The 11,373-nt window shown below is 55.8% G+C and overlaps 1 protein-coding gene across 1 annotated transcript; it reads right to left on the bottom strand.

The window, feature by feature from the left end:
• Positions 1 to 5,293: 5,293 nt before the first annotated feature.
• On the bottom strand, positions 5,294 to 10,191 carry LOC143638338 (regucalcin-like). The gene is made up of 5 exons (XM_077106118.1): positions 9,937 to 10,191; positions 8,229 to 8,322; positions 7,526 to 7,741; positions 5,625 to 5,779; positions 5,294 to 5,344 (listed from the first exon to the last, which is right to left on the bottom strand). The coding sequence occupies exons 1-5, from the start codon at positions 10,189 to 10,191 to the stop codon at positions 5,294 to 5,296; spliced, it is 771 nt and encodes a 256-aa protein (XP_076962233.1).
• Between the last annotated feature and the right edge of the window lie 1,182 nt (positions 10,192 to 11,373).

Here is an 11,373-nt window from a genome sequence, read left to right as displayed (position 1 = left end):
AAAAACATTATGTATTTACACACACACACACACACACACACATATATATATCTCACAATATCTCTTCCAGATTTAGATGAAATTTTTCTAAGAAAAAATTTCAATGTCAACTATTATATTGCATGATTCTTTTTTTTTTTAACCTTTTTTTATTTTTATGTGCTTTTGAGGATCTAACTCAGGGCCTCGCACATGCTAAGGAAGCACTCTATCGCTGAGCCACAACCCCACCTGATCCTTTTTTTAATATTTATTTTTTAGTTGTACACAGTACCTTTATTTTATTTTATTTATATGTGGTGCTGAGGATTGAACCCAGGGCCTTGCACATGCTAGGCGAGTGCTCTATCACTGGGCCGCAACCCCAGTCCCCTGCATGATTCCTTTTTTTTTTTTTTTTTTTTTTAGAGAGAATTTTTTAATATATATTTTTTAGTTTTCGGCGGACACAACATCTTTGTTTGTATGTGGTGCTGAGGATCGAACCCGGGCCACATGCATGCCAGGCGAGCGCGCTACCTCTTGAGCCACATCCCCAGCCCATCCCCTGCATGATTTTTAAAACCACTGTAGATGAAGTTTCCTTAGGATCCAAGTCGTTACAATGTGTAAGAGACAAGTCAAAAGCTGAGTTGAGTAATTAAAAAATATTTTTTTACTAAAAATAAATTTTTAAACAAACATTTTCTTTTCTATTTTTCAATTTAGAAAGCATATCCCTATGTCTTATTAAAGTTCTACATTTGTTTATTTTTATGTGGTCCTGAGAATCGAAGCCAGTGCCTCACATATGCTAGGCAAGTGCTCTACCACTGAGCAACATCCTCAGGCCCTAAAGTTTTACATTTATAAATAGTTGTTTTCTTATTCATTGCAAGCAAGGGATTGGGTCTTCTGATGAGCATGATGCTTTGTATATTGCCAGGAATTCTTGTTGGAGAACTCTGTTTGTGTTTTGTATCTGTTTGAAGTATCATTGAAAATATACCATTATGTTTTGAGTTCAGAAATTTGAATTTCTTCTTTTGAGGTTATATGTTTATTAACACTAAGAGTTATTTCATGTGAAGTGCCATAATTACATTTTATCCTAATGATTGTGCCCCTATGTGCTTATAAGTTGGCTTTTAGAGCAGGGTTGAGTATATTGCACATCTGCTGGGTTTATTAGAAAAGTACATACACTTTTTATCATATTTAAAAAGCTATCATATTTAAAATATTATCATATTTAAATTAGTAGAAGCAGAGGTTAGATATGTTAGCATTGTGAGCTGAACAAAGTTCAGGTTTACTTTAATTATTTTTGGGGGGTTGATATAATGGCTTCTTCCCTGTTCTATTCCTGCAATGGTTGTCTGTGATCAGTTGTGTGGCCTGGAGTGTTTTTGTTCACACTGGGTGTTGACCTCAGGGCCTTGTATGTGCTTGGCAAGCACGTAGCTACATACATCCCTAGCCCTTTTTAAAATTTAATTTTGAGACATGGTCTTGCTGTATTGCCCAGGTGAGCCTCAAATGTACGATCCTCTTGCCTTAGCCTCCCAAGTAACTGGGATGACAGGCATGTGACTGGCATGTCCTTGTGCCTTGTGCATGCTAGGTGAGCTCTCTACCATGGAGCCACAACCCAGCCTGGAAATGTAGTCAGGTTTAAAGTTTTATTTGAGTATCTTTATCTTTATACAGAAATTTCAAAGGAAGCCTCAACCTGACTTTGCCCTTGTGATGACTTAGGTGTACTATCTCAGATGTATTAACATCTTAGACCAGTTGTCATGAAGAATAAACACTAGTATGCTATAAATAACTGAAGTTGTATTTCCTCTGGATTCTCAGTTCTGCCTCTTCCTGTTCCAGGACCCCATCCAGGACCCCAAATGACATCCAGTCAACATGTCTCTGTAGACTCCTCTTGGGGTGACAGTTTCTCTGAACTTCCTTGTTCCAGTGACCTCGGCACATGGGGGAGGACCTGTCAGGTATTTGTAGATTGTTCTACTTTGGGGTTTACTTGTTTTTCCTCACATCTAGACTTGGGCCATGGTCTGGGGGAAGCAGTCACAGAGGTGGAGAGCTGCTCTGTCATCTCAAGCCCTCAAGGTGAATGTCACCTTAGTACTGAGTGTGCTCAGCTGGCTGTGGAGTGCCTTTCAAGTTTCCATGTTTTTCTCATATTTATCCTGGGGCTGTGGGTCTGGGGCAAGCAGGTCACAGAGGTGGAGAGCTGCTCTGTCATCTCAAGCCCTCAAGGTGAATGTCACTTTAGTACTGAGTGTGCTCAGCCGGCTGGGGAGTGCCTTTCAAGTTTCTGACTGTGGAGTTACTGTTCTCTGCATGTCCCTATTGTATGTGTTTCTGGAGGAAGTCATTATAGAGGGCCCACACTCAAGGAACAGGGAGTTAGCTGCACCTCCTCGATGGCCTTGTCTGCCTTAGTTATGTGGTATGCTTCTTCACAAGAGGTTTCTGCACAAGAGAATTACATGTTGTAAATAATTTATCTCAGTCTATAGCTTTTCTTTTTGTTCTGTCTTTCACAGAGTGTACAATTTAATTTTTTCATGTGATGCTGGGGATTGAACCCAAGGCCTCACATATGCCAGGAAGGTGCTCTACCACTGAGCTATACCCCATCCCTTTAAAAATCTCCCAGGCTGGCCTTGAATTTGCAATCTCCCTGCCTCAGCCTTTTTTTTTAGAGAGAGAGAGAGAGAGAGAATTTTTTAATATTGATTTTTTTAGTTTTCGTCGGACACAACATCTTTGTTTGTATGTGGTGTTGAGGATTGAACCTGGGCCGCACGCATGCCAGGTGAGTGTGCTACCGCTTGAGCCACATCCCCAGCCCCGCTGCCTCATCCTTTTGAGTAATTAGGATTCTTGGCATGCAACACCACACTTGGTAAAAATTTGATTTTATAAAGTCCATGCTATCAATATTTTCTTCTGCCAATTTACTTTTAGTATTGTGTGTTAAAACTCATCACTAAGGGCTAGGGATGTAGCTGAGTATTGTAGCTGAGGTTGTATGTAGCTGAGGTTGTCCACCATGTGTGCTGCCCTGCATTTGCTCCCCAGTTCCAGAACACACACACACACACACACACACACACACACACACACACACACAGTATCACAAAGATTACATGGATTTTCTTCTGTTTCTCTTTAATTTTTTTTTTTTCAAAATTTAGTTATGGATGATTATGAGTCAATTTTTGTGGAAATTTTGGTTTGCATATACTTTCATTTCACTGAATATAGTTTTCAAAGCTTGTTAAATCACCACTTTTTGACAAATAGTGTTTAATGGGTTTCATTTCCATTTGAATTTCCAAAATCATGTGTCAGGTTTCTCTTCTTGCAACTAAAAGGCTCAGGGGCCACTCCAGGTAAACTGGGCTGACTGGGCTGTGCAAAATGACCACACAAGAGATACAAATACCTTTTTCTTTGGGGTCGTTGTGACGGCTCCTCTGACCTTAAGGGTCCTCAGGAAGAGAGAGAGAGAGCATGCACTGACCCCTTTTATTGAGGAGAAGGTATTCAAATGAGGCAAGGGGTCAGGTTTCAGGGGGCTGAGTCTATCTTCATGATGTCCACTGTCAGCAGGTTGACTGACACCTGGGTAGGCCACACCCAAGGACACAGTAAGAGAAGGGGACCCACAAGGCACTTCCATGGAAGATTCTACCCTAAACAGGGCAAGGGTTATATCACAAAGGAACAGGTGAGCATAGGTCCACCCATGGGCTGTAGCAAGACAAATCCATGCCCCAGACACCGACCCTCGAACCCAAGAAGGTGGGGAAAGCTCTGCCACATTTCTGTGACTGAGCGCCTCAGCACTGAGCGGGGGAGTGTGACTCAGTCACGTCAAAGTTGGTCTCCCACACAGTTGCCTCCTGGACTCCCAGCCCCTGAGCGGACAGTGGTGGTCAGCAGGAGGATGCCCACTTCCTGGGCCCCTGTTTGGCCTCCCTAAGGTCCCCGCCTGGCCCCTCAGCACCCTGTATCAGGGGCTGCACCTGAGACCAGGTCTCTCCCTCTTCCCAGGCCAGCTGCCCCTCTCCAGGACTGACCACTAGGCCAGGACCAACTCCACACAGGCCTCACTCCCAGGATGAAGGCTCGAGCCCCAGGACGGCCTTCCTGTTCACAGCACTGCCTGCCCCTGCCCACAGCACAAGCTGCACTCTGCCACCATGACCACGGGGACCCCAGGACAGAGACTCCCAGCAGCTGGCAAGCAGAGCCGTGTGCAGCTGCAGGCCACCTGTGTGGGGACCTCCAGGAGCTCTGTGCTGAGCCCTCTGGAGTCGGGGACTCAACGTTCTACGTCACTCTTAGCATGTGTATGTGGGAGGGCAGCGTGGAGCCCCTGTGCAGGGACAGTGCGCAGGGGCCTCTTGGGGTTATGCAGGAGTTCACATTCCACATTACCTCCAGCCTAGGTACGTCCCTGAAGACCCAGAAACAGACGCTGGAATGAAAACTTGTGTGTGAACATTCACAGCAGCACCATGCACAAGGGTCAGAAAGGAGAAGTGACCCAGTTGTCCACTGAGGAGGAATGGGGAACAGGACGAGTCCATCCACACGATGGAATATTACTCAGTCCTGAAAAGGACTTCAGCTCTGACACATGCTACAAGTGGGATGGACCTTGAGACCTGGGGCTCGGTGAGAGAAGCTGACACAGAGGGTCACATAGTGTGGATTCCATGGGCAGGACCTATCCACATCAGGCCATCGAGACACAGGCAGTGGGCAGGTGATGGGGCTGGGCAGGGGACTGGGTACTGCTGGAGTGCAGGTGCCTTCCAGGGGTAAATGGGCTGTTTGGAAGTAGAGGCGCTGGGCGCCCAGTGCTGTGAAGGCAACTGATGTCCAGCTCGATCCCTGGCTGATGGACTTGTGCACGTCCAGCACAGCTACAGCCCATGCTCAGGTTCCAGCTCTCAGTGACCCAGCACCAAGTGGAGGCAGAGAGGCCAACCTCAGAGACACCAGTGTGGCCACATGTTCTGGGGAATGCAGGTGACCTGTGGGGACCTTGGAGAACACACAGGGGCATTACAAGCTGAAGCTGGGTGACACTGGACATAGCATGGGGCAGTCCTGGGGGGGACCACATCCCAGGGCAGCAGCTGCACAGATGACGTTGAGGTGGTCACATTTATTATCAGCTGTGAACAGCGGTCAGGCAGGGAGTGCCCTGCCAGAGCCGAGCCTGGCCTGACCCCAGGGATGGAGGCCTGGCTCAAGCTGCATTGGACGGTGGGGTTCCTCAGCCAGAGAAGTGGCAGGATGCAAGGCCTCTCACCCCCAGGCCCAGGACCTGCAGGAGGAGAGGGTGGAGGTGAGTCCCTGGGCACAGCTGAGTCTCCCGGCAGCACCAGCCACGGCAGTGCCAGCCACACCAGCTTCCTAAACCTCCCGTAAACGTCTCTGTGTACAGCAGGGCACATGGGGCCTTGGGAGGGCTGTTTTCCAGGTGGACAGATGTCCCCATGGATGCTGCCAAGCCCGCTCCAGTCCCCTAGGTCAAGATGCGTTACACCTGGCCGAGCAGCCATGGCCGGGAGCCAAGCTGACCCTGGCAGGGACACCCCACTGACCTTGAAGACGTGTCCTGCCTGCGGCTCCCGTAACAGCTGCTCTGGACTCAGGCTGTTCGCTGCAGAGGTCACGTACAGGTCGGAGTAGTCAGCCCCCCCGAAACAGCAGGACATCACCCTGGACACTGGCATCTCCGGGGTGCACAGCCGCGTCCCTGTGAGTAAAGCTCAGGTACATCCCTGAAGCCCAGCCACCCATCTGCTGCTGGACCCCAGGTGGCCTGACTGTGCCCACTCCCCAGTGGGGCCCTGGGCCGGCTGGTTCTCCCTGGCACCTGCAGCACTTGATCCCCAAGTCTGCCCTTCCTCATGGACTGCAGGGGTCAGCAGGGCCACCTGGAGCCCAGGAGATGGAGAGGCCAGTCTCCTGGAGGGAGCTGGACACATTGTAAGAGGTTGGTCCTGTCCACATTTGCACCCCAGAACCTGTGAGTGGGACCTGGTGTGGGAACAGGGTCTCTGCAGAGGTCGTTAGTGAAGGGTCCTGAGATGGGCTCCTCCTGGGTCAGGGAGCCCTCATGCAATGGCCATGTCCTCCTAAGAGACAGAGGAGGGGACACAGACCCAGAGGAGGAGCCCCGTGGAGACAGAGGCAGAAACTGGAGTGAGGGGCCACCTGGAGCCCAGGAGCTGGAGAGGTAGGAGGAGCCTCTCTGGAGCTCATGGAGGGAACTGGACACTATGGTAAGAGGTGGGTCCTGTCCACATTTACACCCCAGAACCTGTGAGTGGGACCTGGTGTGGGAACAGGTCTCTGCAGAGGTCGTTAGTGAAGGGTCTGAGATGGGCTCCTCCTGGGTCAGGTGGCCCTCATGCAATGGCCGTGTCCTCCCAAGAGACAGAGGAGGGGACACAGACCCAGAGGAGGAGCCCCGTGGAGACGGAGGCAGAGACTGCAGGGAGGGGCCACCAGCCCAGGGCCACCTGGAGCCCAGGAGCTGGAGAGGCAGGAGGAGACCCCTGGAGCCTGTGCAGGGAGCTCAGCCTGTGACCCTAGTCCAGCCTCCGCCCTCCAGGGTGGGAGAGGACAAGGTCTTGTAGTTTTCAACCGCTGGTTTGTGGTCATTTTCTACATCAGCCCCTGTGTTCCCTGCACTGCCCATCTGCACAGGTCCCCCTGTAGCTGGACAAGCAAGTGGTCCCACTCCTGGACCCTGAACACCATGGCACAGAGCACCCCATGGCCCCTCCTTGACCGACTGCCCTGTGCACACACCTGTCTCGGCGTCCATGCGGATCACCCTGCCTCCATCAATGCAGGCCACCTAGAGTGTCCCCGTGGTGTCCATGAACAGCCCATCTGGCATGCCTTGCTCTGGCTCCAGCTGGCACACCAGTCGTGGGTTTGCTGCGGCAGGACAGACAGAGGCGCGTGGCCCCTCACTGCCCAGACCAGGGGGTGACATAGTGTGGCCTCAACAACGTGAGGGAGTGACAGACCCCGTGGTGCATCTGGGACCCCAGGAGGGGACTCAGGAGGGTGTGGGGGGCTGGCCATAAAAGGCCCTCCCCGAGAAGGGCATGGGGGGCTGGCCATGGTTGGTCCCTCCCAGTGAGGGCTTATGGGGCTGGCCATGGAGGCCCGTACTTCAGGGAGGATGTGGGGAGCTGGCCATGGAGGCTCCTACCCCAGTGAGGGTATGGGGGGCTGGCCACAGAGGCCCATACCTGAGGGAGGGCATGCTGGGCTGGCCAGGGAGGCCCCGCCCAGGTAGGGCATGGGGGCTGGCCATGGTGGCCCCACCCATAGAGGGTGTGAGGGCTGACCATGGAGGCTCCTACCCCAGGGAGGGTGTGGGGGGGGGCTGGTCACTGTGGCCCCATCCAGGGAGGGTGTGGGGGCTGGCCACGGAGGCCTTCCTCTGGGGAGGGCGTGGGGGGCTAGCAACGGTGGCCCCTACCCAGGCCTCCTGTCTGCACGTCGTAGTCATAGGACCGCACAGAGTAGTCCAGGCCATCCACGTGGTAGAGAGTGTGATGGTCCAGGGACCAGTCCAGCCCGTTGGGGATGCCCAGCTGGTCCAGCTGTCTGACCACGGAGCAGTCAGCATAGAGTGTGTACAGGGAGCCCTGCCCCGGCTCCCACACTCCTGGGGCGGACGCCTCTGGCATGGTGCCTGGAGAGAGTGGAAGGTCAGTGGTCAGCACCCCACCCTGTCCTGCCCACCCCACACAGACCCGCTGTGCAGAGAGCTGTGGTCACCCTCAGTCGGGGGACAGCAGGCAGGATGGCCCTCAGGCGGCATCTGTGAGTGAGCCTCTGTGCTGGGCTAAGGGGGGACCCCAGGGATGTTCCACTGGGAAGAGTCCTGCTCAGGCAGAGGTGCAGGGCCCTCAGCCGCATGTGAATGGCCTCTGGCCACTGCCCCACCCTGGCTGCTTCGACCCTCCCAGGGTCCTCTCTGGGCAGGGATCTGGGAAGAATGACATGGAAGCCATGGGCTTTGGAGCGGGAGGGAACCTGTGGGCTGCCCAGCACCTGCATGGCCCCCGGGGGCCGCTTGCCAGCAGCCTGGGGAGGGCTCCTGAGGTCCCCACCCAGCTGGCACCCGCCATGACGGGAGGCTCTGCAGGTGGCCTGGGCCAGTCCTTTCAGCAGCCCACCTGCCACAAACCTCCCGGCGGGGTCCACCTTCCCGCCGTTGAACCTGTTGTGGGGCTTGTCCTGGTCCAACCAGGCCGCCCACTCCACCTGCCCCTTCTCCGAGTCCAGGAGGCCAAGGCAGGTGCCAGAGGCCACCACTTAGCTGCCCTCTCTACGCAGAGCCACACAGCCAACAGGGTCTCCTGGGAGGACAGAGGACTGCAGGGTGGCCCGGCTGCTGCTTCTCCAGGAGACTCCACCCACGGGGCTCCCGTCAGGAGGCACCATCAGGGCACAGAGCACGTCTCAGCACAGGACTGGGCCTGCGTGGACCACCTCTCTGCACCCCCTCCCCACGATGGCCACCACAGGGCCTCCAGATGGGACTGGAGGCTGCCAAGCCTGCCTGCAGGGCCACCAGGACTGCAGGAGTGGAGAGCGCTGGCCTCTCCTCACGTCAGTGCCAGTGTGAGAGCCAGGGGTGCCCCTGAGCCCTCGGGTAGGACGCTGGGCCTGGGGCAGGCTCCACAGGAGGGTGCCTGAGGCCAGACTCAGACTTGGGGCCAGCCCTGATCTGCAAGGGGGACAGTGGCACCTGCCCTTGGGGAGGGTGAGGGTGAATGGGGGATGTTCCCAGAGTGCTGCTTCTGCTCCTCAGAAAACCCACGGGGGTCGTCAGCCACACAGGTGTGCAAACCCCACAGACACACGTACCTCCCAGGTGTGTGAGCCCACAGGGGTCATCAGCCACACAGGTGTGCAAGCCCCACAGACACACAGGTACCTCCCAGGTGTGTGAATCCACAGGGGTCAGCAGTCCACACAGGTGTGCAAGCCCCACAGACACACAGGTACCTCCCAGGTGTGTGAATCCACAGGGGTCAGCAGTCCACACAGGTGTGCAAGCCCCACAGACACACAGGTACCTCCCAGGTGTGTGAATCCACAGGGGTCAGCAGTCCACACAGGTATGCAAGCCCCACAGACACACAGGTACCTCCCAGGTGTGTGGGTCCATGCACACACATGAACCTGGAAAATGCACAGTCACCCCCACCCTAGCTCCTGAGTCAGGACAGTGCATGTGTGGCATAAGCCGGGGTCAGAGTCAGGTGCGGGCTCCACACAGCAGCCAGGAGGAAGTCAGTGTTTCCAGGATTTAACCTGGATGACAGCAAGCCCGGCTTTGGTCCTTCCAACTATAGCTATACACCAGGACTTCCCACCCCATGGTCTGTCCTGTGCCCAGGGTGTGACAGCCCACACTTCAGGGGCTCTGGAGCAGGGGGACAGGTGCTGAAGAAGCAGGTGCCCCGGCTGGGCCCCTGCAACCCTCAGGCCACGACTGATGCTGGACACCTGTGGCAAAGGTACCAACGAGCCCTAGGACCTCAGGGACATGGGTCCACAAGCAGGCAGGACAGCTTCAAAGCTAAACGAGCCCCAGGACTTCAGGGGACACGGGGCCCTGGGCACATAGGATGGTCTCACAGCTCCCTTCCCAGGAGCACCTGAATCTCCAGGGGACCCATACTTCCTCAGACCCATGTTCTGCAGGCCCCAGGCCCACTTCCTCTGGCCCAAAGTCTCCACCTCTCAGACCCACTTCCTTTGTCCGACCCTCTGCAGTCCCCCAGGCCCACTTCCTTTGTCCGACCCTCTGCAGCCCCCCAGGCCCACTTCCTTTGTTCCACCATCTGCAGGCCCCAGTTCCACTTAAGTCTGCACCTCCCCAGAGAGTGGGTTCCACCAGCACACAGTCCTGGTGTTGATGTCCACAAACACCAGCTGCCTGGTCTCCTCTTCCCACATGGGACACTCCCCCATCCTGTGCCTGTCCCGGATTACAGCCTCGATCCTGGGGGACGCCATGGCCTGGGAGGAGGACAGGGCTGTGAGTGCCCTGTTCTCTGTCCCATTCTCCTGGTCATCAGGTGAGGGCTGCTGGACCGTGCAGGCTGGGCGCTCCCGGGTGTGTGACATCCTGTGGTCTCAAGGACAGCCCTCTTCTGCTCATGAAGCCTCACCCAGGCAGACAAGGGGATGCAGAGAAGGAGCCGGCCGAGCCCATGCCCCTCCTGGCTCCTCTGTGCCTCGTGTCACTCTGCATGACCCGAGAGGTCGACAGAACGTGCAGGTGCCCCGTCACTTGAAGAGGCACCCCCTGGCAAGGTTCCAGGAGTCCCCCTTTTCCTCTGGTGGCACAGTGTGCCCACCTCCCCCACCTTCCAGGCCCCCCACCTACAGCCTGGGAAGCAGGGGCTGCTAAGCTGAGCCCCGGTCCAGGTGGGCCCGGCTCAGAGGCTGGGGTGGGTGCGATCTGCAGGTGGCTGGCTCCGGAGCACACACCCTGGCTTCTCCGCCCAGGAGACCTCTGCCCCAGAAGGGCTCACTTCTCAATGCTCCTGTTTATTGGGTTGCTGTGAGACCCCTGCGCTCCGTGGGACTCAGTTCACAGGGCCCTTCCTGGACGGCACCAGGAGGCCCAGCAGGCCAGGGCTCCCATACTGGGGCGGCTCACGTGCTCCTCAGCCCTGGTCCTGTCCTGCTCGCTCAGCTCTTGGGACTCCACCGCCCTCTGGCCTCAGCCAGCTGAAGGCTCCACCAGGTGGGGGCGGCGACTCCCTTTCGCCCTCCCCTCTCCGTCCCTCCCTCTGTGCTTCCCCAAATCAACAGAGCCCCAGGCGGTGGCATGTCACCTGCTGTATCCTGCAGAGCCAAGGTAGCAGTTGCAGGAGTCGCCCATGCGCTCTGCATTAGAGTGGGAGAAGCAGCAGCCCCTGGGACCTCGCTTCCATAGAGACCCCCGAGGTTGCAGCCAGCGCCCCGCCAGGCATCGCTGAGCCTTCCCCTTAGGGCCGACCATTCAGCTCCCTAGCCCTCCTGGGTTCTCCCCTCGCACAGGTGCTGACCTGGGCAGCGGGACACTGTGCTCCTCTCCTACTGCAGAAGCGCGCCAGCTTGCAACTGGGGGTCCACGGGCTCACCCAGGCAGGCTCACAGGGAGCACAGGCTTGGCCGGGCAGGCACAGAGGGACGCAGGGGAGGCTCGGGGAGCCCTGGGCAGGCACACGGGACGCTGGACAGGCGCAGAGGGGGCGAAGGGGAGCCCTGGGGAGGCACAGAGGGCACTGGGCAGGCGCAGAGGGGGCGCAGGGGAGGCAT

Source organism: Callospermophilus lateralis, chromosome 19 (genome assembly GCF_048772815.1).
Source record: "Callospermophilus lateralis isolate mCalLat2 chromosome 19, mCalLat2.hap1, whole genome shotgun sequence".
Classification (NCBI taxonomy): Eukaryota; Metazoa; Chordata; class Mammalia; order Rodentia; family Sciuridae; genus Callospermophilus; species Callospermophilus lateralis.
This window is presented reverse-complemented; position numbering and strand designations above follow the sequence as displayed.